Source organism: Equus przewalskii, chromosome 2, assembly GCF_037783145.1.
Source record: "Equus przewalskii isolate Varuska chromosome 2, EquPr2, whole genome shotgun sequence".
Lineage (NCBI taxonomy): Eukaryota > Metazoa > Chordata > Mammalia > Perissodactyla > Equidae > Equus > Equus przewalskii.
Window position 1 is genome coordinate 107,162,042 of NC_091832.1, and position 25,937 is coordinate 107,187,978.

Genomic DNA, 25,937 nt, shown 5'->3' on the forward strand with positions numbered 1-25,937 from the left:
AAGGGAAGGTGTTGGGGTGGGTAGGAAGCCACAAAGTAACTTCCGACACAGGCCTTGGAGTAAGAGTGCCTTATTTTGAGGTCTGCCTTCTCTACTGAGTTTGTAACCTTGGTCATATTTTTCAATTTATGTTTCTCCATCTGCAAAGTGAGAATAACCATACCAAATTTGCAGCATTGCTTAACAATTAAATGGAAAAAAAAAATCCTTAAAAGTTTCTAGCACTTTGCCAGCCAGTACAAAGTAGACAGTCTGTTAGCACGTGCAGTAGTACCGTGGACGTAAAGGAATAGGAGGAGGAGAAATAGAAGTTATTGTCGCTGTTGTTGTAATTAGTATTATTATTACAACTGTTGCTTGAGAGGATGGTGGACAGATCAGAAGTTCTCGTTCCTGGTTGCGCATTAGAATCTTGGGAGCCCAGACCAGTTAAATCAGACTCTCTGGGGTGGGACCCAGGCATCAATATTTTAATTTATTTATTTTCTTAGTGAGAAAGATTGTCCTGGAGCTAGCATCCATTACCAATCTTCCTCTTTTTACTTGAGGAAAATTGTTGCTGAGCTAACATCCATGCCCATCTTTCTCTCTTTTTTTATATGTGGGATGCCACCATAGCATGGCTTGATAAGCATGGTGTGCAGCTCAGTGACCAGGATCCAAACCCACGAAGCCTGGGTTGCTGAAGCAGAGCGTGTGGACTTAACCACTATGCCACTGGGCTGGCCCCAACATCAGTATTTTCAGAAACATTCCCCAGTGATTCAGATGTGCAGGCAGGAGTGAAATCCACTGGGCTAGAGATTAGGAGAATATGAAGGAAAGTTTGGTTTGGTCAGTTTACCTGACTCTTCCCAATGGACCAGTTTGAGTCACCCCTGTAGCCCCAGGAAAACGAAGTTTTTGAGCTAGTTTGGGAGATTCTGTGCTTGCTTGATGCCAGACAAGCACTTCGCCCCCTCTGTGCAAGTGGCAGGACTGTCTTCCAGCCGTTTCTCTTCTACACATTATTCTGTGGGCCTCAAGAGTGGGTTAATTATAAAGGGGCCGAGCATCTTCTTGTTTCTATTTAAAGTCTGTATACAATACTTTAATATAAAAATTATATGCTATTTGCTGTGCTTATTTTTAGTTTTCTGTATGTGAATTGTGCAATTCATTTTCCAGTTTATAGAAAGTGTGTTTTCCATTAGCTACAATGTAAAACCAATTATGGAAGTGTTATGTAGAAACCTGCCTTAAATATTCCCCTAGCTTTCTGTCGGCCTCCCTAAGAGTTATAATTTTTAGGTGCATTGTTTACTAGGCCATGGGTATGTTTTGTCATATGTTGAAAGATCACATCAGCTATAAAAATAAGACTGTGAGTAAAGAGCCACAAAAGCTATAAACATCTGTAAAAGAAGTTTTCTAGGCAAGGCTCCTTGTTAGAGGGAAACTCGGTACATTTTGATGGTGTGCAGCTGGTGGCACATGCACTTTCAGAAACGGGGCCGTTAAGAGGAACTGTTAGATATATGGCGTGCTGTCCTGTGGGCTGTAGATCTGTCCCCTTAGCTGTGTGTAATGGCAACCCGGGCGGCCACGCTCACAAACCCTCCTCTAATTCCACCTGCAGGTCTGTTGCAAATTGGATGTTTTATAGAACCAGGTAGTCATCTTTTGGTCACAAAGCCAGTCTTACTAAGAGAACTGGCTGGCTCCTAGGAACATGAAAAAATCTGGAAACATTGCATGGGCTTCACAGTCTCTGCCACACTGAGGAGCACATGTCAAGGCTGACCTCTGGTCAGTGGTCAGGGCCACCTCAGGATGCTGCCTGGAGCTCTCTTTTATTCTCGGAGGATCTATCATGTGAGGTGCCATGTGAGGTACAGATGCTGACTCAATTAAACAGATGACCCCGTTATACAGGAGCACAAGAAAGCCCCTGCTCTGGACACTCATCTGAGTGAACAGCGCGGGCCTGCTGGGTTGGGAGAGAGAGGAGCTGGGTTTTGGGAATCCGCTGCTCACCAGGCTGCGTTTTTGGGGCTGACAGCAGGGCCAGTCACTGGAGTCCTGAGTCATCTCTGAGCGGGCATTTCTGAGACAGTGTTTCTAGTTTCTGAGACCGATTACACAATCCACCTTCCTCATATCAGAAATGGTTTCCCTAAAAAAGGATAAGATCTTTGAAGCAGAAAGAGAATGGGGATATTTTAAGTTTTAGAATAACATGAAAACAATTTTTAAAAAATTTCTTTGAACTTTTTATATGGAAAATTTCAAACCTACCGAAGCAGAATAGGCTAATGAATCTCTGTGTACCCTCACCTAGGTTTAGCAAGTATCAGTTCTTCTGTCTATAACCTCCCCACTACCCCCAACCAGAACACTTGGAATATTTATATATAATATTAAAATAATATTTAACTCAAGATTTAGGTGTAATTCTGTCGTAAGTATCCTTTATATAAGGTGTATTATAGAACTTGTTCACCTAGATGATGATAAAATTGAATCACGGACATCCTGTGATCAAAGACATTTTTATTCTAGACCAGTGCTGTTCAGAGTGTGGCTCAAAGAACAGTACCAGCCGGCAGACGTTTTTGTTTCTGGTCTGTGATGAGATAATGACAGAAATTGTGAGGAAGCGTTTAGAACTTTTGTAGCATTTTGGCCTTGCTGCGCATCTAAGTGCATGATCGTTTTTCTTAGTAATTCATTTTTATTGTATTTTACAAAAGGATCAGTTAGCAACACATTGGGGGAAATGGGATCTGTGGCTACAGATAGTTGGAGCAGCATTCTTGTGTACTGTGCTTCTGGAATTTGACTCCTCAGGGGACATTGGGCAGTGTCTGGAGATATTTTGAGTCATCACAACTTAGTGGGGGAGCGGGGTATGCTGCTGACATCTAGTGCGTGCACAGGGCAGCTCCCCAAAACAGAGAGTTATCTGGCCCTAAATAGCAGTAGTGCTGAGGTTGAGAAACTCTGCTCTGGGCCACAGTGGAGGGTTTAGGCTGCTCTGTGCCTTGTCTAAGGAAGCTTTGGCAAATGGGTCTTGCCAGGGTGCAGGCTGGAAAGAGTCTGAGACTGTCTGTATGTGATCTTTCCTTACACCTGAGCCTCCGTATTCCTCTTTGGAAATTAGTGAGACATTTTGCAGATGGAAATGTTTGAAGGTTAAATGACTTTGCTCAAATCCTTTAAAAATATAATGCAGCCCTTTTAGTTACAAGTTGCCCATTTCATCTCTGCCAAAGTTTGTAGTGTGTCCAACAGGAGGAACCACCGCTGTAGCCCTGAGAAAATGGGAAACTGGAAATTCATAAAATTTCTGTTTATTTAGAAATTTCATATTTAGGAAATTCATACGGAATCTCTGCCTCATGAGGTTTTTAAGATTTTCTTTTGAATTTAGAAATAAAAAACGATCATCCAGCAAAAGCCATCTTTTTTTGATGAATAGGGCAAATGTTAATAGCTATGAAATACTTTAGAAAAAGTAATCAAATGAAATTAATTTGGAACAAAACATGACTTTTACATCCTAACACACTTTTGTGTGTGTATGTGAGAGAGTCAGAGACTTGTTCTGTATCTGATTCCTCTTTGGTGAGTTCCTTCTCTCAAACTGTGTTTGATATCCAAGCTGCTCACATGGAAGTTATTTCATTACCAGGCCAGACATTCTGGCCTTGTTACAGCTTTGAGCAAGACAAATCGGGAAAAGGTTTGTCCATAAAGTGCATTCATGTAAGTTAGAACCACTCAAGCCAGTGTTTCAGTCACAAGTTGAACCTTCTCATAAGCAAACCGTGTTTCTGTATCTTCACAATCCTGCAGGCTCTGACAGTCCGCACCACGCACGCTAGTCTGCCTGGTTTCTTTCAATTGCTGACTACTTTTTCTTTCTTAATTTTATTGGGGTCAGGCTACCATTGTTATGAAAGAACATTTATTGACCATCATTCTGTGACTTCCTGACACCGTTTACCTTGACCCCTGACTACAGGGGAAGAAACTCATTTGTTATATTTTCTGTTTCTGTTTGGTCGTGGCTTAACATGAAAACCACCATAGGGAATCTTCGGATTATGTACCTGGGGTGTGTAGTTAATCTACCCATGATCCGTCCTTGTCCTTGGTCGTCTGCGTGATGGGGGGCATGCTTCTTTACCTCCTGGCAAGCAGTCCTTAGCTAAACTAATCAGAAGCCTCCAATAGATTTCTATTTCAAAGAACTTCAGCATTCAGATCCCTCCAAGATTTATAAAAAATGTGACTTTGTTTCTACAGAGCCCTCTCAAATGATGCTGAGATTTATTATTTCAGTTTTTTCTGGCAAAAAATATAACATTTGAAGTTACTGTTCGTTTATATAGATGGGCATTAATTGCATAAAAATAGGACTTTTTATTAAAAGCTCCATCACAAGGTGCAGGGCGTAGAGCTCTAGAAACCCGACCATCTGAATGAATTCTACCAAATGCCGTCTGATTAGAGCTGGACTGATTAGACCGCTGATGAACTCTGCTGTTGATAGATTACACAGTGTAACCGACAAATAGATTGCCTCCATTTAGTAATGGTTCCCCAGTTATGATGACAAAGGACAAGCTGTTTGTCAGTTAAACTATGTAATCATTCAGGAACAGAATTAAGCAAGAACCTAATCATTTTGTCTCTAGTTAGAGCCAGCTAATGAGTTAAAATGTGTAATGTATACTACATATTCCACTCTGAAACAGTGTTATAAATAATTTCAATAATGCTTTATTGAATCAGATTTTGTGTCCATATTAAAGATTTTGTGATGGAGGGAAAGATAGAGGAAGAGAATTAAGGGAGTTAGGATATGATTAATGGTAAAATGATGATGGTGTGTGAGTTCTTTGTGGGGGTGGGGTGATGGGGTTTGGAAGTCCGGCAGTATGCAGACTTGCTGACACACTCCAGCCACACCAGCCTGCCGATTGTATCCTATGTGACCTTGGAAGGTAGCAGATAGCTCCACCTCAGCTCCGCCGCCTAACCTGACAGTAAGAAGTCAGAGCCTATTATGGCCTCCTGAGCTTTCTTTGTCACATGTCCCTTGCTGTATCAACCACTATGTAATTCCTTAAAAACCGTCATCCTCGGTGAAGCTTATGGTAAGGGCAGGCAGTGAAGATTAAACACTAAAGTTCTCTTGCACCGTTGCGCACAAGCATGGATTCTTCTGGACTGGGAAGTTAGGGCTAAGTGTGCTCAGGAATGTGCTAGAGGCAGCAAAGATTTTTTCACAATTGTCGGAGAAAGGGACAGGAAGAGGTGTAGGTGTCTTTGTAATAGCATACCCCTTACCACTCAGCTTACTCTCTGCCACGGTGTGTTTACCATGTGAGGGGTGGTATTTCTTTAACATGACTGATTAGGAGTAATGGGAAGAAATTAGTAAGGAAGGGGGTTGAGGGTTTCCTTTCTGAGAAAGAAAATTCGTTCATTTCCTCTTATTTCAGTTCATTTGGTTTTCTTAAATTGGGGACGAGTGCCCTGTGACCTCCTGGCTCTGCCTCGGGTAAAAGCTGTTTCCTGGAGCAGCAGTTACCCCGGCTTTGGCCCCGTCCACTGTAAATTGGAATACCTTCCAGGGTGGGCCTTAAAGGGCCTTCCAAGGAGTGCCGTAAGGCACTCTGACCAATATCTGTATTCTATCCTTCCTTGTGATATCTTCAGGAACAGTGTAGACTGTGTGAGATCTGGGGATGCAGGAGGCAGACAGACATTTGAAGGCAGTTTCTTCTTGCTGCGCTTCACCACGGCTTAGGGCTCAGAGAACCTTTCTTTCTAGACTGACGTAGAATTGTGATGTGGAGTCCTCTGTGAGCTTGTCTTGGAGCAAAACCCCGGGGGAATCCCTGGCTTCAAATGGCTCTGGTAGAGAAGAGGGGATGCAGGCAAATATAGCACTACTTCATCAAATGAGTCCCTTTCTGACTGTGCTTCTGGAACTTTTTGAAGTGGAGCGACCTTTCTAACTTTATAAATTTCACCCTTCACTTTCCTGCCAACACACGTAGAAACACACAATGATTGTTGTATTTTTAGTGACTTTTATAGGAGAATATAAATAAGTGAAGGGAATATAGTTTGAGTGAAGTTAGTAAATGAAATATATTGAATTAATCACCAATAGTATCTGTAAACATTTGAAAAATCTCAGTATGTGAGTTGGTGAATGTATGTGTGTATCAGACATTATTTATTTAATGCAAGCCAATGCATAATACACATTTGGGTTTCTGAACCTCTTATGATAACTACAAAGCCCTTATGTACCACCAGAATCTCCACGTACTGCCCAGGATCCCAACGGGTGAAACCCTGGGCCACTGAAGTGGAGCACACAAATTTAACCACTTGGCCACAGGGCCAACTCCAAGACTTGTTTTTTGTTTTTTGGGTTTTTTTGAAGATTTTATTTTTTCCTTTTTCTCCCCAAAGCCCCCTGGTGCATAGTTGTATATTCTCCGGTGTGAGTCCTTCTAGTTGTGGCATGTGGGACACTGCCTCAGCGTGGTTTGATGAGCAGTGCCATGTCCGCACCCAGGATTCGAACCAACGAAACACTGGGCCACCTGCAGCGGAGCATGTGAACTTAACCACTCGGTCGCGGGGCCAGCCCCCCCCAAGACTTGGTTTTTAAAGGTGACGGAAAAAGAGACAAGCTCTGGACTCAGGTTATAGGGCTAGATGGAAAGCACATCCCACCATAACACTGGGACCATCGAAGGGCTATCCTCAAAATGAAATCAGGGACTGGAAGTAATCTACCTTTGGCAAACAGAGATGCTCGCTTGGGACATTTAACTGTCTGGGAATAATTGCTGGCTAGGAAGAGAGTTCTCTTTAGACTTTGCAACCACAGTCCTTCCCTCAAGTGTGTTTGGAGTTCAGACGTAAAATACTTGCCTGACCAGAAAAACCTAAGGCAAGAAATAAACTTAAAATGGTCTTTGATTGATGGCATCCCAGAGTGCCTGGCAGAAGCAAACACAAAGGCTCTCTGGAGGGACTTACCCTCAACCCAGGGGTCACAGGGTTTTAACAGATAAAGACCACCAAATATGAGCTCTTGATTCCAGATTCCAGAAACAGGCATGGAAACAAAAGCCATGAGCAGGAGACAGGAGAAACCGCAAATAGCAGAACTAGACTTTCAAAAAACTTAAGGTAATGATTTATCAAATGAAGAAAATTATATAAATGCCTAGAATATTTTTAAATGGGCATAAGCAACATGACTAAAAACTAAGATTATATCAAAAAATTAAGCACAATGGAAAAGAATAAAAAAAAACCCAACTTCTAGAAATTAAAAATGTGATAATGGAAATTAAAAACTCAAATGATCATATTAAGTAGCAGGTTATTCATAGCTGAAGAGAATTAATCAATTGATCCTAAAGAAATTACATAAAGTGCAATACAAAGAGGTGGAAATGGTTAAGAGAGCTTAAGAGACGTGAAGAATAGAGTCTATTATATATCTAATTGGATTTGTAGACTTTAGACAAAGTCATTTTCAGTTAAATAAAAACAGAATTTACCATCAACAGATCCTTGGAAGGTCAGATATGTAAGAAAGCATGAAAAGTAAAGAAATTGTTAGACATGTGTAAAGGTAAACCACACTGATTATGTAAAATAATAATGATTCCATACTGGGCATTAAAAATCAAGATACAAGTAAAATACTGCTACATATAATGTGTAAGGCAGGAGCATTCTACAGGATGTATTACTCAGTAGAAGGGAAAACATAGATGAACTTTAGATTGTGTTAAATGTACATGGTCAAAAACTTTAAGGATAATTGCTAAAAGGATAGAAATAGAGTTCATAACTTCTGTAATGGTACAGGGGGAAAATGTTCAAAACATGCAAAGTATTGGGGGTAAAAACTTAGGAAACAAGCAAGATCAAAGCAATGGGTAAAATAAAATGTTAGAAATATATTAAAATATATTATTAATAAATAAATGATAAAAATTTTATTCTGTTATAACAATATAATAAATGTCAATAAATATTAAGAAGTGCAACTTGATGTCTCAAAAAAAGTGGTATGTTTGGGTTAAAAAAACCCAGATGTGTGTGGTTAACCAAGAGATGCTGCTCATACCTCAGGATATAGACTATTTGAAATTAAAACGATCGATATACCAGGCAACTAATAATTTTATTTTGTTTATTTTTTGACCTCTTTTTAAAAATTGAGATCAAATTGACATATAACATTGTATAAGTTTACACTATGTAATATGTTGATTTGATACATTTGTAAATTGAATATGATTGCCCCACACAGTGTTAGCCAACACCTCCATCATGTCAAGTAATTATCATTTATTTTTTGTGGTGAGAATATTTAAGATCTAGTCTCTTAGCAACATTGAAGAATATACTGCAGGATTGTTAACTATGATCACAGTGCTGTGCGTTAGATCCCCAGAACTTATTCATCTTCTAACTGCAAATTTGTACCTTTTGACCAACGTCTCCCCAATTCCCCCACCCCCCAGCAAATACTGTTTTTAAAAAGCTTTTATAGCTGTATTAGGACCAAAATAATTTTAAGCTAAAAAGGATTATTACAGATAAAGAAGGTCGCTTTGAAATGACAAAAAGTCCTATTTTCCAGGCACATAATAGTTTTAAACTTAAATACACTCATCATGTACCTAATGAGAGTCTCAAAATTTGTAAAATACAGTGATAGAATTACAAGAATCCACTGGATATTGGAGTGTAAAATGGTTTATTCACTTTGTAGAGCTGTGTGACCATTCCTAGAAAAGTCGAAGCTGCCGTCCCACTTCTAGGTATACGTGCGGTAGGGGATTATACTCATCTGTGCTCAAGTGTACGTGTACAAGAATGCTCAGAGCAACATTGTTTGTAAGAGTGAACAATTGGAAAACACTTAACTGTCCATCACTGGAGAATGTATATAAGCAAATTATGGTATAGCCATTGAGTGTGATACTGTACAGCGTTAAAAGGAATGAGTAGGAGCTACGTGTGTTCACAAAATGGAGAAGGGGACTAGACACTCATAAAGATGATGCTGAGCAAAACTAATTCGAAAAGAACTCACAAAGAATACATACAGTATAATACTGTTTACATAATTTTAAAAGGCAAAATAATACTGTGTCTGCTTAGAGATCCTTCCATACATATGCAGTAACAATGTAGAGAAAGGCAGGGGGACGGTAAGTCCCACATCCAGGGCAGTGGTCATCTCTGCGGAGGTGGGAGGGTGCTGCACCTGTCGAGTGGTGGGTGCATTGAGAGGTACATCTGTACTGGTAATGTTCGATTTCTTAAGGCAGCTGGTGGGCACACGTACTTCTCTTTGGTTATTTTCGTATTGTTTTGTATGTCTAAAAATTTTAATATTCTTTTAAATACTAAGAAAATATAAATAGAACTTGTCTATCTAACATGAAATTAAAAACGTTTATATATACTACCTCAATCCAAATAAGTGTTTATAACAATATTTTTGAAGATATATTTAAAAAAGAACTCATTGCAACTTTCCTTTAAACAAATCTTTTTATTGATACGCTATTTCGTAACTGGCCAGCTGTTTTAAGGGAACAATGTTAATTGACTTATTTTACAATTCATTCCAAGCTAAAAAGATGGTGCCATAAGTTCTTGGTATCAAAGATGGCTAAGGAATTTGGACATTTTTTTCTTTTCTTATGGTAGATATTTCGTTTTCTTAAGTGTCTGTAACCAACGATAAAAAAAATTGCCTCATTTTAAAAAGTAATTTAGATTTTATAAAAGAACATCCTACTTAGGAAAAGAGAAGTGGACAATAGAAATGAAAATACTTAAATCACACTTCAGCTCTAGCTTTTTAAACTTACCACCCAAAATCTGTTGAAAATTTGGTTCTGAAGTTTTCGTTCCTGGGAATCCTTCTGAGACAGTTAATAATTTGCACCATCTAGATTAGGGGTCCCAAACTTCCTTGGTCCATAATGCCATTAATATCTCACTAAATTTTTATGGCTCCCTAGGACCAAAAGCAACCTGAGCGTTCAGTTCATTAAGTAGCTAGAGCAGGCAATCATTCAGAATCCAGCTTTGCCAAGATAGGACCTCATGGGAAGAAATGTACCATAATCTAATGTTGGAAGTGTGGACTACCTTGAGCTGGTAGTTTTCAGACTGTCCTACAGATATTGGGAGTGTCACTGTTTTCCCCTGAAAATTTAAAATAACTCACAGCACCCCTGTGAATTTGCTGCAGCATCCTGCAGAACTAGATAAAATACCCCACATACCCATTCACTCGAATTCATCATGTCTCTTTTCTCTGACTGCAGGAGAAGCCATACAAGTGCTCAGAGTGCAGCAAGGCCTTCAGCCAGAAGCGAGGCCTGGATGAGCACAAGAGGACGCACACCGGAGAAAAGCCTTTCCAATGTGATGTGAGTTTGGCTTCTCTTTTCTCTTCCTAGTGTACTCCAATAACAGGAGTGGTGTGTGTCTGTGCGCACGTGTGTGTTTGTGCACCTGTGCATGTGTGTGTGTATGTATGAATGTGTGTTTTGCAGCACTGGTCTGTGTCTGTTAGTCTTGTGCTGTTTATACCTTTTGATTGCATAATCCATGTAACACATTGTTGTAATTTTATTCATTCTGGTTTATTGGCAGCAAATAAATTCTGATTTTCTTTAAGATATACTTACATCCTGTTTTAATGCAATTGAGTTGTTCTTCCAAGTATAAATGCATGATGATTCAAGGCAGCTTTCATGTGTCTGCCCAAGTCTTTTGACAGGTTAATGACAGTTAAAGCAGAGATTTAACTGTTCATAGATGTGATTTATTTTGTTAAAGCCAAATAATGAATTTCTAAAACATGCGTAAAATCCTTTGTTTAAATAACACTATTGCTAATTGTGTAGATTTTCTACTTATGACATTTGAATTGAAAGGAAATTATCAACATAGTTGTTTACCTTATTTATGAAAGGAAAAAATCCTACCATTGTCAGTAAAATTAATCTGAGCATTGATTAATTTAGGGAAAAAACTTCGTTTCTCAATGAACAGTGTCACCATTCTCCTGTGTAAGATTGACAATTGACAGAAAATTGACACAGGTGTTAAGGAAAACACTTGGAAGCTTACTTCTAACACAAAAATAGCAAAAAGAATATTAATATAGCTCAATGTAAGAAGAAACATCAAAGTTGTATTGTGTGAAGTTGCACAGTACAGAATTCTCTTTAAATGTGAGAAACTTGAGTACTGATTCCCAATGGTGTATCCCAATGGACAAGACCTGAGGTAAGCAGTCCATATGAAAGGAAACTCACAAACACAAGATGTCTTCCTTGTCCTTCCATGAAACTGTGTTTTAGAGTTAAGGCAACAATGTTCTCCCAGTGGGCCTACTCATCAAACACTTTTATCAACAGTGAACTTATTTAAGGAAAGAACTTCTTGTAGAGAAAGAAATGTACACTTCTAGAGCTCTATCCTGAACTAGAGGTCCAGCTCCAGCTTAATCATTTCAATTGGTTTGATTTATTGGTGCTTTTATTGGAGTATTTTCATAAAGGCAAAACCTATTTAGATTATTTAATTGTACAACTACACAAATGACTGATGGGAGATAAAAATACAATATTAACTGTGTATGGACATCTGCCCGCTGTCACCTTCGACCTGACTTTAATTTATGCTAAATGTTTTTGTTGACTTCTTCCTAGATAAACTGGACCATGATGTTACTTTTTTAAAACTATGACGTTCCAAGCCTGGTTTTTTCTCTCTGCCTCTATCCCATTTACTTCTATCATATGTTCAAAACTCTCTGATCCTTATCTGCAGCCCAGGCTGGTCTGCAGATAGAGATCCAAGTTTAATGCCTCTCAAACTTCCCTGAAATGCAGCCTGCTCAGTAGAGAACTGGCTGTCTTTGCTCCAAAATCTTTTCCTTCTTAACCTACTCATACCAGAGAGAAGTCATCCTTTCTCACTCCTCTTCCAGTCGGTCTCCTTCTGAATAGTTCTCAAATCCATGACTTCCTCTCAGTTTCCATTCTCACTAGAAGTGCATAGCCTGGACCCTTACATCCAATCTCCAATGTATATGTTCTCTAGGCTGGCAAGGTGGGTTTTTTTTAATTGAGTTGAAATTCACAAAAGATTAACCATTTTAAAGTAAACAGCGGCGTTAAGTTCCTTGACAATGTTCTGCAACCATCACCTCTGTCTGCTTCCAGAATATTTTTATCATCCCAAAATAAAATTTCACACCCATTACCTGTTAAACAATTATTCTCTATTCTTCCCGGACCCTGGCAACCACTAATCTGCTTTCATTTCTATAGATTTAGTTATTCTGGATATCTCATATAAATGATTCATACAATATGTGACCTTTTGTGACTGGCTTTCACTTAGCATAATGTTTTCAAGGTTCATCTACATTGTACCTGTGTCAGTACATCATTCTTTTTTATGGCTGAATGATATTCTGTGGTATGTATATACCACGATTGTTTATCCTTTCATCCACTGATGAACATTAGAGTTGTTTCTACTATTGTGAATAGTGCTGTAACAAAAATGTGTATACAAGTATCTGAGTACCTGTTTTCAATTCTTTTGGATATATACCTTGGAGTGGAATGCTGTGTCATATGATGATTCTGTGTTTGACTTTTTGAGGAACTGCCATACTGTTTTTCACAGTAGCTGCGCCATTCTGTATTCCCCTCAGCAATGCAGCACGTCCTTGTTGACTTGTTATTTTCCATTTTTTAAAATTATAGTCATCTAGGTGGATGTGATGTGGTATCTCACTGTGGTTTTGATTTACATTTCCTAAAGGATTAATGAAACTGAGCATCTTTCCACGTACTTATTTGTTGGCCATTTGTGTATCTTCTTTGGAGAAATGTCTATTCAAGTCCTTTGTCTATTTTAAAATTGTGTTGTTTGTCTTTTTGTTGTTGAGGGTAAGAGTTTCTTTATATATTCTGGATACTAGACCTTTCTCAGATGTATGATATGCAAATATTTTCTCTCACTCAGTGGGCTCTCTTCACTTTCTTGATAATACTCTTTGATGCACAAAACATTTCAATGTATTTTTTTCTTTTTCTCCTCATGCTTTTGAGGTCATATCTAAGAATCCATTGCCAAATTTAATGTTATGAAGATTTACCCATATGTTTTTATCTAAGTGTTTTATAGTTTTAACTCTTACATTTAGGTCTTTGATCCATTTTGAGTTCATTTTCTGTATATGGTGTGAAGTAGGGCTCCATACTTTTGCGTTATTTTTCAGTCTTTCACCATTGAATATGATGTTAGCTATGGGTTTTTCATGAATGCCCTTTGTTATGTTGAGAAAGTTCCCTTTTATCCTAGTTTTATGAGTATTTTTATCAAGCCAAGGTGTTGGATTTTGTCACATGCTTTTCTCTGTCAATTGAGATGATCATGTTTTGTGTTTTTTTGTCCTTTTGTTCTATGAACATGGTGTATTACATTGTTTAATTTTCTTATGTTGAACTACCATTTCCAGTCCTGGGATAAATCCCACTTAGTCATGGCTTATAATCCTTTTAATTTGGCTTGTTAGGGATGTTTTGTTTTGTTTTCTTTTTTGCTTATTTGAAGATTTTTTTGCATTTATATTCATGAAAGATATTGGTCTACAGTTTTCTTTCCTTGTAATGTCTTTATCTGGCTTTGGTATTAGGGTAGTGCAGGCCTCACAGAATGAGTTAGGTAGTGTTCCCGCCTCTTCTATGTTTTGGGAGAGTTAGAAAGGATTAGTATTAATTCTTTTTTACATGTTTGGTAGAATTCATCAGTGAACCCGTTTGATTCTGAACTTTTCTTTGTTGGGAGGTTTTTTATTTGATTCAATCTCTAGTTATAGATCACTCAGGTTTTTCTTTTTCTTCATAAATACAGTTTTGATAATTTGTGTTTCTAGAAATTTGTCCTTTTCATCCAGATTATCTAATTTGTTGGCATATAGTTCATAGTATTCTCTTATAATTCTTTTTATTTCTGTGGGGTCAGTGGTAATGTACCTGTGTCACTTTTTCAATGTAAACTCAATCATGTGCTTCTCTATGGTAACTTCTCACAACCTATAGGATAAAATCCACCTTCCTACTTGACTGAAAAGTTATTCTAGTCTTTGTCAATTCTCATTATTTTATGACTTAATAATCTCTTGTCTGTCAGTACTCTGCATTTCGTTTGTACTAACATTTAGAGTTTCCTGAAACAGTGATGCTATTTCACATCTAAGTACCGTGTTCCCTGTGGCTTGCATGCTCTATTTCCTCTGCCTAGAAAGTCCTCTTCATCTCTTGTTCCCATTGTCTGAGATATATATATGTCTGTATGCACACGCACACACACACACACGACATTTGAGTGGCACTTGAGTGGTATTTCAGTAAATTTGTAAAGAAAAAACTGTTATCTATCTATCTCACTTCTTTACAGTTTTTCTCAAGTGCCGCTTCACTCATCAACAGTACTCTAACCCCTTAGGCGCTGTTGTCCCATGCTGTGCACTCCCCTAGGATGCCATACCTATTGACCTCTAAGTATCTTTAGCTTCTATCTATGTGGCGACAACTTCCAAATCTTTTTTTCTTGTGCATAGATCTCTTTTCTGAACTCTAGGGAGATATTTTGAGCTGCATATAAGGCACTTCTCCTATATTCCAAACTGAAATCATGCTCCCCAGCCTTCTCTATCGCTCAAAATGTTCCCTTCAACTACTCATCTCTCTGAGGACTCCACCGTCTTCAAATAACCCAAACCGAAGATCTGAGCCCCATGCCAAGCACCTCTTTTTCTCTAAGCCATGACCAATAGCATCATCTGGTTGAGCTTCTATTGTGGGAAAGACACAGTGATCCACAGTTTGTGTATATTCTCTCTGATGTTCACTACAGCCTGGAAATATATAGGTGATATTTCCACCTACGTGAAGCAACTGAGGCTCACTGAGGTTGAGTGACTTGCCTATCATCCACCACTTAGAACTGGCCAAGTCGGGATTCTAGGGTTCAAACCCATGCAACTTCCTCTCAGTCCAGCAATTCCCAACACTTTTCGCTTCTGTATATTTCTCAAGCCTATTGCCTTCTCTTAATTCCCACTGTCACTTTCGCTCTTCTCTTTCCCTCACTTCTCACATCTAATCCAGTAGCAGATCTGATTGGCTCTACATTGAAAATAAATTGAGAGTCTGAACACTTCTCACATCTCGACAGCTACCATCTTAGTCTCCTAGAATAGTGGAGTAGCTTCTTAATTGATTTCTCTCCTTCTGTTTTGCTCCCAACAGTCTGTCCTAAACTTGTCACCCAGAGTGATCTGTCTAGAACCTAAGTCAGATATATACATAATATGTATTATACTCATTTACTCAAACCCTTCAATGACTGTTAATCTCCTTTAGAGTGAAAAATCGAAGTTTTACCATGGTCTGAAAGTCCCCACATGATCTACACCCCACCTCCCTGCCCCAACCTCCCTGACTTCACCGCCACCCTCCAGCTCGCTCTGGCCACATGGCTTCCTTGCTGTTCTTCGGGCACACTAAATGTACTCCTATGAATAGGTCTCTGTATGTGCTGTTTCCCTGGCCTGAAACACCCTTGTCAGATGTCTTTATGGCCTGCTCCTGCGCTTCTTTCCGTTCTCTGCTCAAATTACTTTCCCTCTTATTTCCATTACTTTCTTAAACCTCACTCCCTGTTCTTCATCATGGTGCTTATATCCACCTGAAATATTATGTATTTGTTTGCATAATCATTTTTCATCTATTATAAGCTTTATGACAAAAGAATTTTTCCTTTATTATTCATTGCTCTATCCCCAGGCCTAGAAAAATGCCTGGCATATAAGAAGCATTCAATGAATATTTTTAAAGGAATGAATAAATGAGTTAATGCCCACTGTCTTTGTGTACATCCGGATCCTTTCTGGCTTGGAGTGGAACACCACTATTGGCCTCCCTGACTCCAGTTTCATACTCTCTAGCTTGCTGACTAAATGATATTTTTGTTTCAGTCTCTGTTCAGAATCCTTTGACGAATTCCCACCACTTGCAGAATATACTTCCAGTTTCTCATTTTGGTCATCATGATCTCCAGGATTTGACTCCAGCCTTCAACTCTAGTTTCTTTTTCAAGATATTTATCTAATGGCATCTGTTCTTCAGCCTTAGTGAACTGTTTGTGCTTCCCCACGTGAGCATGGCTCTTCACACCTCTGCCTTTTGCCCACCTTTTTCTCTCTCCCTGGAATGTCCTTCCCGACCTTAGGACGGATAGACCCAAGCATCCAGGCAGAGTTGATTGTGCTCCCCTCTGTGCTTCTCTAAGCACTAAATTCATAGCATTGCAAATATTTCTCTCTAAAACTATTTGTTCTTCACTTAAGTGATAGGCACATTGTATGTGATAAATATTTGTTAGCTGAAAATATTTGTATAGAATTCTAATTCTTGTCTCTCAAGATGCTTTATGGTAAAAATGTTGCTTCATTTATTTTAAAACAAAATCAGTTTTACCTCCAGCCTACAGTAAGAATAAATATCTTCCCATTCTTTATCATGTGAATTAATACTAAGTTGAAGTAGGTCAAAGGGTTGGATGAGACTCACGGGTAGAAGGAAAGAAAAGGAAGCATCCTTGTGGCACTATTTGAACTTTTTCTTGCTCTCTCCTATTTTTAAAATGGCTACAAATGTCCTTGCATTTGCCTGATTTATTCAGAGCATCAATTTGACGTCTCTTAATGACTGCATTTAAGTTCATGAAAATGTAGCTTTTAATGTCTAGGTCGTCAGCTTCACAACTGTGACATCAGCTACTCTCTGCTGACATTGAATCCTCTCTGCTGGCCCCCATTCGACAATGTGTTGAATTGTTCCCATGCCATCTCCTGTGTGGAGCTTCTAGGTCTCCTTAATTCAGAGCCATTGTCAATGACTTCAGCATCTTGCTCAGCTTCCCTTCCATTTCTCCTCCATCTGCTGCTGCAGTTTTCCCGTGGTGACCACGTCAGTGGATTTACACTTTGTATCCCTCACAGCACACTGGTGAGCTGAACTGTCTGAGAACCTCCTTTATTTTTTCAAAAAGCTTTTTATTTGTTATATATGGTATCAGCCAGGCAAGTGGAAAGAGTATGGTCAGCTCACATATCTCTGTTTGAATTTAGAGCCTTTAGTGATAGTTGGTCCTTGAGAGGGTGGTATAGACTCTGAACCCAGGCTTCCTGGATTTAAATCCTGGAAACCAGTTCCTGGTTCAGTGACCTTGGGCAAACTGGTTGAGACATAGAAGTGTATGTGTCAGTTTCTTTCTATAAAATAGGGATAATAGTACTAATATCTACTTAAAACGGTGGTTATGAGGATTAAATACACTAATGCTTAGAAATTGCCAGGAGTGGTTCTTGGCACATAGTGAAAGCTGATGTTAGCCCTTGAACCTAGTTCCTCTGCCAGACCCGGAAATAAAACAGGGAGCAAGATGCCATGTCCCCTCCCCTCATAGAGCTCATGTTCTTGTGGAGTATAGACCTTAAACAAATGAAGAGGAATAAATATCTAGTTGCATTTTATGATAAAGACTGGGAAAGGAAAAAAGTGAGTAGAGTGAAAGAGTAGTAGAGAAGAATTCTCTGAGAGAGAGACTGTAAGTAACCTGAAGGATGAGGGGTTAGCCAAGCGGAAAAGAGCAGTCCACGCTCAGGGAACAGCATAAATCAAGGCCTGTAGGTGGGAAAGAGCCAGGGGATTTAGGGCAAGTAAGAAGACAGGTGAGGCTGGAGCACAGAGAGAGAGAGAAAGGGGCACAGGGTAAAGTTGGAAAGCAAATTGGTGGCCTTTCAGCCACATTAAGGAGTTTATTTTGAATCTAGTTTCAATGGGAAGCCATTGAAGAATTTGATATCTGTTGTTCATTTTTATGTGGGGTTTATAGAAGGGGCCAGGGAAATAGAAAATGGGGGATGAATTTTAATTCTATTTATTTATGATCACAAACTTTAATTTATACTTATAAAAACAACTTAGAGTTCTTTAAAAATAATCTATGTAGACATCTTTGATTTCCCCTGAGTTATTCCACAGCCTTTGGGGTACTTACATTACTCATGGGGATTTTATCCACCTAGCAATCATCCGTCTACCTTTCATTCTTTCTCTAATTCAACAAGTGTTTATGGAATGACTACTCTTGCCCTCATCTTCCTAAGACTTGTGAGGAGACATACATTAGAAAACGTCACACATAATTAATTACACTGGAGGTAAGTGTTATGAAGGCAAAGTAAAGGCTGCTATGTGAGCATTTAACAGAAGATTTCTCCTGGCAGACAGATCAGGTGGGCTTCCCTGAGGAAAGAGCAGGCGGAAGCTAGATGAAGCAAAGTGGGGAAGTGCTGAGGCAAGAAGACCGTGGTATGCAGGAGTCTGCAGGAAAGCTGATGAGTTTGTCCAGAACTCAGTGAGTTACCCTAAAAAGAGTAAGGATCCATGGAAGAATCTTAGGTAACAATATGACATTTCTATTTTTAACAAATCCTTCAAACCACTGTGTGGAACATGGACAGAGGGAGTGAGGATGAATACAGGGAGATTTAGATAATATTTATCAACTGGACCCTTTTGGCATTATGTGAGATTGTCCCACACATGACAGGGTATTTGCATGCATGCCCCCATACAAAATGCAAGTAGCACCCCCAGACTTCCAAACATTTCCTGCAGGGAGGGGAAATTGTACCACCCCCATCTGAGAACCTCGGAAGCTAGCTTTGGTTTCCAGAGTGAGGAGCTGCACGTCCCAAGAGGAGTACAACACATCATTGGGATGTGGGACGGAGAGATTACAGCTTTGATTCCTGCTTATTGTGTGTTTAAAAAATAAGAACCAAATTAAACTTTATTATCATTGAATAGAGGGCTTGACTTTGCTGCCCTCACTTGGCTGTTGTCAGCTGGTCTCTTGTGATGGATAGAACTAAATGTGACCTGAGGGAAGCGTGGCACTTCCATGGTGCTGACATTGGCTGACAATCCCAAGTCACTGGTCTGTTTTCAGCACACCGTTAGGACTGCATTTTATGTGTTCTCAGTTAAGTGGAGACATGATTCTGTTATCTGTTCTTAAATAAAGTAATCCTGTACAAGTGGCTTAAAAGAGGCCTGTACAGAAACCACAGATTGAAAATAATATTAATAACACAGACACAAGGTAACAAAAAGAAAATGGCAGAGTTAATACTACCAGTCAGTGATAATTTGAGATAAAAAATGACACCGTAGTATCTGGAAAGTAGTATGCCAAAAAACGGTCGTTATCAAGAATACACTTGAAATATATATTTGCCAATATTTTTGTTAAAGGTGACTGACTCTAAATATCTATCTTAAAATATTGCGGGGCCGGCTCCGTGGCTGAGTGGTTAAGTTTGCGCGCTCTGCTGCAGCGGCCCAGGGTTTGGATTCTGGGCATAGACATGGCACCGCTCATCAGGCCACGTTGAGGCGGCGTCCCACATCCCACAACTGGAAGGACCTGCAACTAAGATATACAACTATGTACAGGGGGGTTTGGAGAGATAAAGCAGAAAAAAAAAAAGATTGGCAACAGTTGTTAGCCCAGGTAAAAAAAAACTTAAAAAAATGAAAAAAATATTGCCTAGTGAAAATATGAAGTCAGTATTATTAACACAAAAATATTATTCCATCTTCTTCATATTCTCTTAAAATTTTGTTTATCTGTCTTTAATATAATATATAAATACATTAACACATTTGGTATATTTTATTTAAAAATACAAATAATAGGGGCCAGCCCAGTGGCGTAGCAGTTAGGTTCACGTGCTCCACTTCAGCAGCCTGGGGTTCACCAGTTCGGATCCAGGGTGTGGCCCTGTCCACCACTTATCAAGCCACGCTGTGGCAGGTGTCCCACATATAAAAAAGAGGAAGATGGGCACAGATGTCAGCTCAGGGCTGATCTTCCTCAAAATAAAAAAATACAAGTAATAAGTGCTTGCTGAACATTTTCGTATTGATAGAGAAGCATTGGTCTAGGCAGATAGTGTTTTCACTCAGGTCGTACATGACAGTGGAGATGGAGACACACGTCTTTGAGAAATGTATAGAAGGAAGAAGTGGTAATTGATTAGGTGAAGTGGGGATGAGGGACACATTGGGTCCAAGCTGACTGCCAGATTTGCAGCAGGTGCCAAGTGGATGGCGGAACTTTTTTTGAGAATTAGATTTGGGAGACAAAGATTCTTAGTTCAATTTTAGACATATTAAATTTGGAGTACCAGTGAGCTATCTGAGTGGTCAGTTAGGTAGTCCACTGTGGAGATGAGAAGAGAGGACTATAAAAGAGAGAGACATGTGGAGGAGATCTCCATATAAATGGTGCAAAAGGCATGAATGTGGTTAAGATCACTGGAGGAGAACATACCTAGTGAATGGGGAAGGGGCCTAAAGAACAGGTACTGACATCCGAACTTCAAGTTTAGGGTGGAGAGGGAGTCTGTACAGGAAAATGAGGGGCAAAATGCCAGGAAAGTGGAAGGAAAACAAAGAGAGGAGGTGATTACTGAAGCCAAAGGTGGTCAGATATGTCAGTGAAGCTGAGAAATCATGTTAAGAGAAGATTCAGGAGGTCCCATTGGCTTTAGCGTGTTGGAGGTTGTCAGTGACCTGTCAGAGCGGTTTGGAGAGGCAGAACTCTCAAGACAGAAGTGTGATAGGAGTGGGCAGGAGGCGTGGATGCAAGATGAGGACATGGAACCTTCATTCAACCAACCATATTTTTTCATTCCAAAATAATATTTGCTGTCTAATTATAAAAGCATTCTTTTTTACTCCAGAAAAATTAGGAAGTACAGAAGGGAATGAAGACAGAAATAAAACAGTCCCAAATTTTCCAACTAATGTCAACTAATATTAATGTTAATCTATTGACATTTCCTCATAGACTTATTTATACAGATAGAGTTCCAAACTTTATTTCAATATTGTAGATTAAATCATGCATTATTAATGTTATAACTGTTTTCTTCCCTTTACATTTTCTCTTGCCTTTAAAAATTTTTTGAAGTATGATCTTTTTTAACAGCTGAAAAGTATTTCTTCATCTGTGTATATCAAATTGAATATACCCATTAACTTTAACTGGGCAAGTAAGTGATTTATAATACTTCACTTTAATAAATAATTCTGCATTGAACATCTTGTATATACAGCTTTGACTAGGAGATATTCATCATACAGATGGCACTCCTGGTTCTTTTAAGGCTTGTGAAAATGCTAATATAATACTGTCTACTCTCCCAGTTATCCTCTTATCAGCATCATTTTGTACACTTTTATGCACATTCTGACCCCTTTTTAAATTATGTTTGGGTGTGTGCATTATTTTGTTTCAAGTGTATTTCTTGAGAATAGCGTGTGTGTGCATTTTCCTTTTTACCCTAATTTCAGAATCTTGTCTTTTAGAAAGGGTGCTTTATACTTTCGTGTCAGTTATCATGACTTCTATGTTATGTGGTCTGTCGTTGTATTTTGTGCTTTTCACATTTCCTGGTCTTTATTTTTTTATCCCCTGATTTTTGCTACGTGGACTTGGCCTTGTTTTTCACTGGCTTTAAAGGTAGATAGTCTGTTTTTAATTAATTATGATTAGAGAGCTCATGTTTACAAAGTTATTTCAAAACAAAGATGTCCTTTCCCCAGATTGATTGGATGCATTGCGTTTGTTCTGGAAAACTATCCTGCTTGCTTCCACAATCACCTGTACATTACAGGGAACTGCGACTCTGTAGAATAGCTGTGTTTTCACTCGAATCCCACCTGTGGTGGCTGTTGGCTTCCTTTTATTAACATTAGTTTCTTCTTTCAAATCTGCCGATGATTCTTCTTGCCAGAGAAGATGAAAGAGAAAAACTAGGCACTACCATTTATTGAGTGTCTGCAGTATAATATCTGTTTACATAGATTACCTCATTTCATCTTTGTATTAATCTTGTGAGATAACTATCATTATGGTCATTTTACAGGTGAAGCAATTGAAGTTAAAAGGCATAGTTTGTCCATTTAAACTTCCTTAGTAGGTGATAGAATTCAAACCCAAGTTGGTTAATTCACGAAATACTTAGTGAGTGCTTACTCTGTAGGCGCTGTCTTACCCCTTAGGATATATGAGTGGGTAAAACATGCAGAGGTCCCTGCCCTCCTAGATCTGGGTCAGGGTGCCAGTCAGTCGGGTTCTTGGTGAGGGCCCTCCTGGTGATGTTCTCGCAGGCCTTCCTTGGTGTTATGCATGCAGAGAGAGCGAGCGAGACATCTGCGTCTCTTCCTATTTTTATAAGGGCTTTATCCAGCATGGGACCTCTACTTTCGTGACCTCATCTAAACCTAATTATCTCCCAAAGGCTCCACCTCCAAATACTGTCACATTGAGGATTAGGACTGCAATCTATGAATCTGGGGAGGACACAAGCATCCAGTCCATGGCAGACTCTAAAGCTTATTTTCTTTCCATCACACTGTGCTGCTACTTATGTATATATCGAAATACGTTATTATTGGATTACTCCCTCCCCTTACTGTATTGAGGCCTGTGTCTTTCTGAGTTTCTTGGGTGTAAATCCTCCTGCCCCCATAAGGAGAGAGAGCAAGTTTTTATTTGCTTTAGCATTTTCACAAGCCTCACCTCATTCAGAACTTCAGTTTTCTTTCCAGTATTTTTACAAGCCATTTCCTCTTTCATTATACTCTTTACATTTTTCATGGTATTTTCACATTAAGTATGCCTTATTTTATTGAATAGAGTTTTGTATAAATGGAATTTTTGCAAATAACTCCAAAACCTTGAAGGAAAATTTGTGGTAAAAGAAATTCCATTTCATTTCCTGAATAATTATACCTTACATCTTCTGTGTTAATTTAATATTTTTAATTATCAGGCTGTTTAATATGTGTTGAGCCAGGTGGCAATTTAGCGGAGCTTATATGAAGTAAACTTTTACATTCCTTAGTTAAATGGAGTATATATAATAAGAAAGAAAAAATTGGAATAGTGGGTAATAAACTTAGAATGCTTAAAGCAGTGTTAACCTTTTACTTCAAAAATGGGACTAAATCGAAGGGATCACTGGTGAGAAATGTCTTGTGCTGTTTATGCCATATAAAGAGATGCTATCTAGACCATGAGGCATTTTTTTTGTTTAAGAGGTTTAATATGATTTTGTCAATACACCCTGTTATGGTGAGAAAAGGTATTGTTTCCAGAGAGTTGTTTCTCTAGAGCTGTTTAAATACAGCAGCTGGGGTGCAGAGGGACACACACTAAATGCAAATAACTCTTGGGAACTATAATTAATTTTCTTCACCCTTTAACTTGAGTGCTAAATTCCATTTATTTCAAGAGCACTTTTTGTTCTGATTCCTGTCAGTACGTACTTTATAATAGAAATTTGCATCCTGTATATTGTATAAATGATAACTAAGTATATCAGGTTTTTCAGTATAATATGATTGGTATCTTTGGGTCTTTTCTAGGTTTGTGACTTGGCTTTTAGCTTGAAGAAAATGCTGATCCGACACAAGATGACTCATAATCCCAATCGTCCACTGGCAGAATGCCAGTTTTGCCATAAGAAGTTTACAAGGAATGACTACCTCAAAGTGCACATGGACAATATCCATGGCGAAGCTGACAGCTAATGGGAGCTGTGAAGGAATCGAACCATTCAGAAGGGCTCCTAATATGAAACCCAGATTTCTTGCACCTGATTAGCATAGCAGAAGTAGCCAAAAGCAATTCACTGGTCTCGCAGTTCTTACTTATCTACCTTTAGAGTCTATGGGTGCATATGCAAATGAAGAAAACAAGCCTACTCTGAGCAAGAAATGGTACAAATGGAAAAAATATAACTTGGTAGCCTTGTCAAATACTACTTGTGCTCTGTCTTATGAAAAGGGAAACAGGAGTCGTGGCTCTCCTCGGCCATCTCTCTGTAAAGAAGTTTATTAACATACTCCATATTAGGCCTTTTTATTTTATTGTTATCTTTGCGGGTGTGTGTACGCACACATGTGCACATGCTGGTTATTGCAACTGGTTATTACTAATTTAGCTAGGAAGAAATCAAGATATCCAACTATTTCATTGCAGATAAGGATAAGAGCAAGAGTTTTCAAAGTTTTTAGCATAACAGGATAAAACTGATGTTTTGGGAAACAGACCAAAAGTTGATCTTATTTAGTAGCTCCCTACAGCAGGTCAGTTTAAAGTAAAGAGATATTTAAGAACTAAAGCATCTATTAAAATATTGCTCATTTTAGGCAATTCTTAGGAAACGTTATTTCCTGTCATCATTCAGATGCAGACATTCATGATCTGGAATACTTTTATAAAATCTACATAAATATGGCCATAACACTTAAATATTCATCAAGCTGGTGTTCCCGAGTTTATGCTAGTTGGCTTTAGGAATTAACAGTATACGAATGTGTACAACTAAAAATGGAAACAGGATAGTCTCTCAATATTTGTTGACTGACAGAGCGGCAGCAGAATAGTGGCGTTACGACATCCGTTATGAGGAGCCTAGCTATGTCCCCTCGTTCCATGAAAGTGCACAGGACATGCTACTGCAGACGTAAGAGAGCCCTCAGAGCATTGACATTCTGTTTTGCAAAAGCCATTTTCCAGAATCTTGGCAGTAGGTGATTCTGAAACACTTTTAAATTACCCTCAATCATCCTATATAATTAGGAATCCAGAATAAAAAATACAAACCTGGCAATTGTCATGATTGAAATTATCACTGAAGCTTAAGGGAAATTGAAGCAAGAAGCATAATTTCTTCCTTTACTATTTCAGTAAAATACTGGAGAGCAGCATACAATGAACAGCTTGTTTGGGGAGAAGATATGATAAAATGTAAAGGCAATCTCAAAAGAGCATAGAGGAATCCAAAAACCAGAAAGAAATTAGAATGAAGCCTAAATCATGAACTTCTGTACGTGGAGCCCACTCAAAAGAGAGCAAGTATAATTTTAAGGAATTTATTTGTTCTAATGATTTAAGGAGAAAGGTTATCTGAAGACACAGTTCTTTCAAGTGAGGAATCTCGTTTTAAGATTATATTCATGCTCAGTTCTAGTTTTTAAAAGAAACATGAAGATTCAATATAGATATTTAAACTCTGTAAAAATACTAAATTTGAAACTTACCAGAGATAACTTTAAAAAATATAAATCCCAAGATTATAATTTAGAAGATATCTAAGTGTGGTTATATGTAGCATTTTGTATCTGAAATTATAGACTTTATTTTATAAAAATAGATTTTGTTCTTGTTTCTCGCTATGTCATCTGTTTCAACAATATATTTTTAGATTTAAAGTGTTTTCAATTTGACATGACACTGTGCTTAATATCATTTGAATATAAAAGGACAGCTGTAAAATTTGGGAGTGTGTATTATTTAAACACGTTCTGCTCATTCCTTTGGATGCTGCCTTCTCTGTAAGGGATGCTTCATATCCCGATTATGTGATGAATGTGAAACTTGAAAAGACGCCAAGTATCAATTTTGTGTAATCTCAGTGATTCACAACTTAACGGGGCTGCTGCGGAAATTACCCTTAAAAGCGTGTCGTCACCATGCTGTGGAATAAACTGACAAGGAAGAGGTGCTGGGCCTTGTCAGGCTGAAGGTCTGTAGTCAAGGAAAACTTTAAGCACTGGTGTCGGAAGACCTGCTTGGCCCCCATAATGCCTTTCAACGCACTGAAACCAAAACAGGTCCTTGGAAGTCTGTTGGCTTGC

At 38.6% G+C, this 25,937-nt stretch overlaps 1 protein-coding gene across 6 annotated transcripts in view; it reads left to right on the top strand.

Moving 5' to 3' along the window:
- The window catches only part of PRDM5 (PR/SET domain 5), a 186,687-nt gene extending 161,112 nt beyond the window's left edge, over positions 1 to 25,575 (top strand). For 4 of the 6 annotated variants that reach the window (XM_070609212.1, XM_070609210.1, XM_070609213.1 and 1 more), the window contains 2 exons: positions 10,383 to 10,487; positions 23,661 to 25,575. In XM_070609212.1, the coding sequence (XP_070465313.1) occupies positions 10,383 to 10,487; positions 23,661 to 23,825 (270 nt within the window). In that variant the 3' untranslated portion in view covers positions 23,826 to 25,575. Of the gene's footprint in view, positions 1 to 10,382; positions 10,488 to 23,660 lie in introns of those variants that run through there. The other 2 variants (XR_011537227.1, XM_070609215.1) reach the window with 2 other exon arrangements.
- Positions 25,576 to 25,937: the final 362 nt, after the last annotated feature.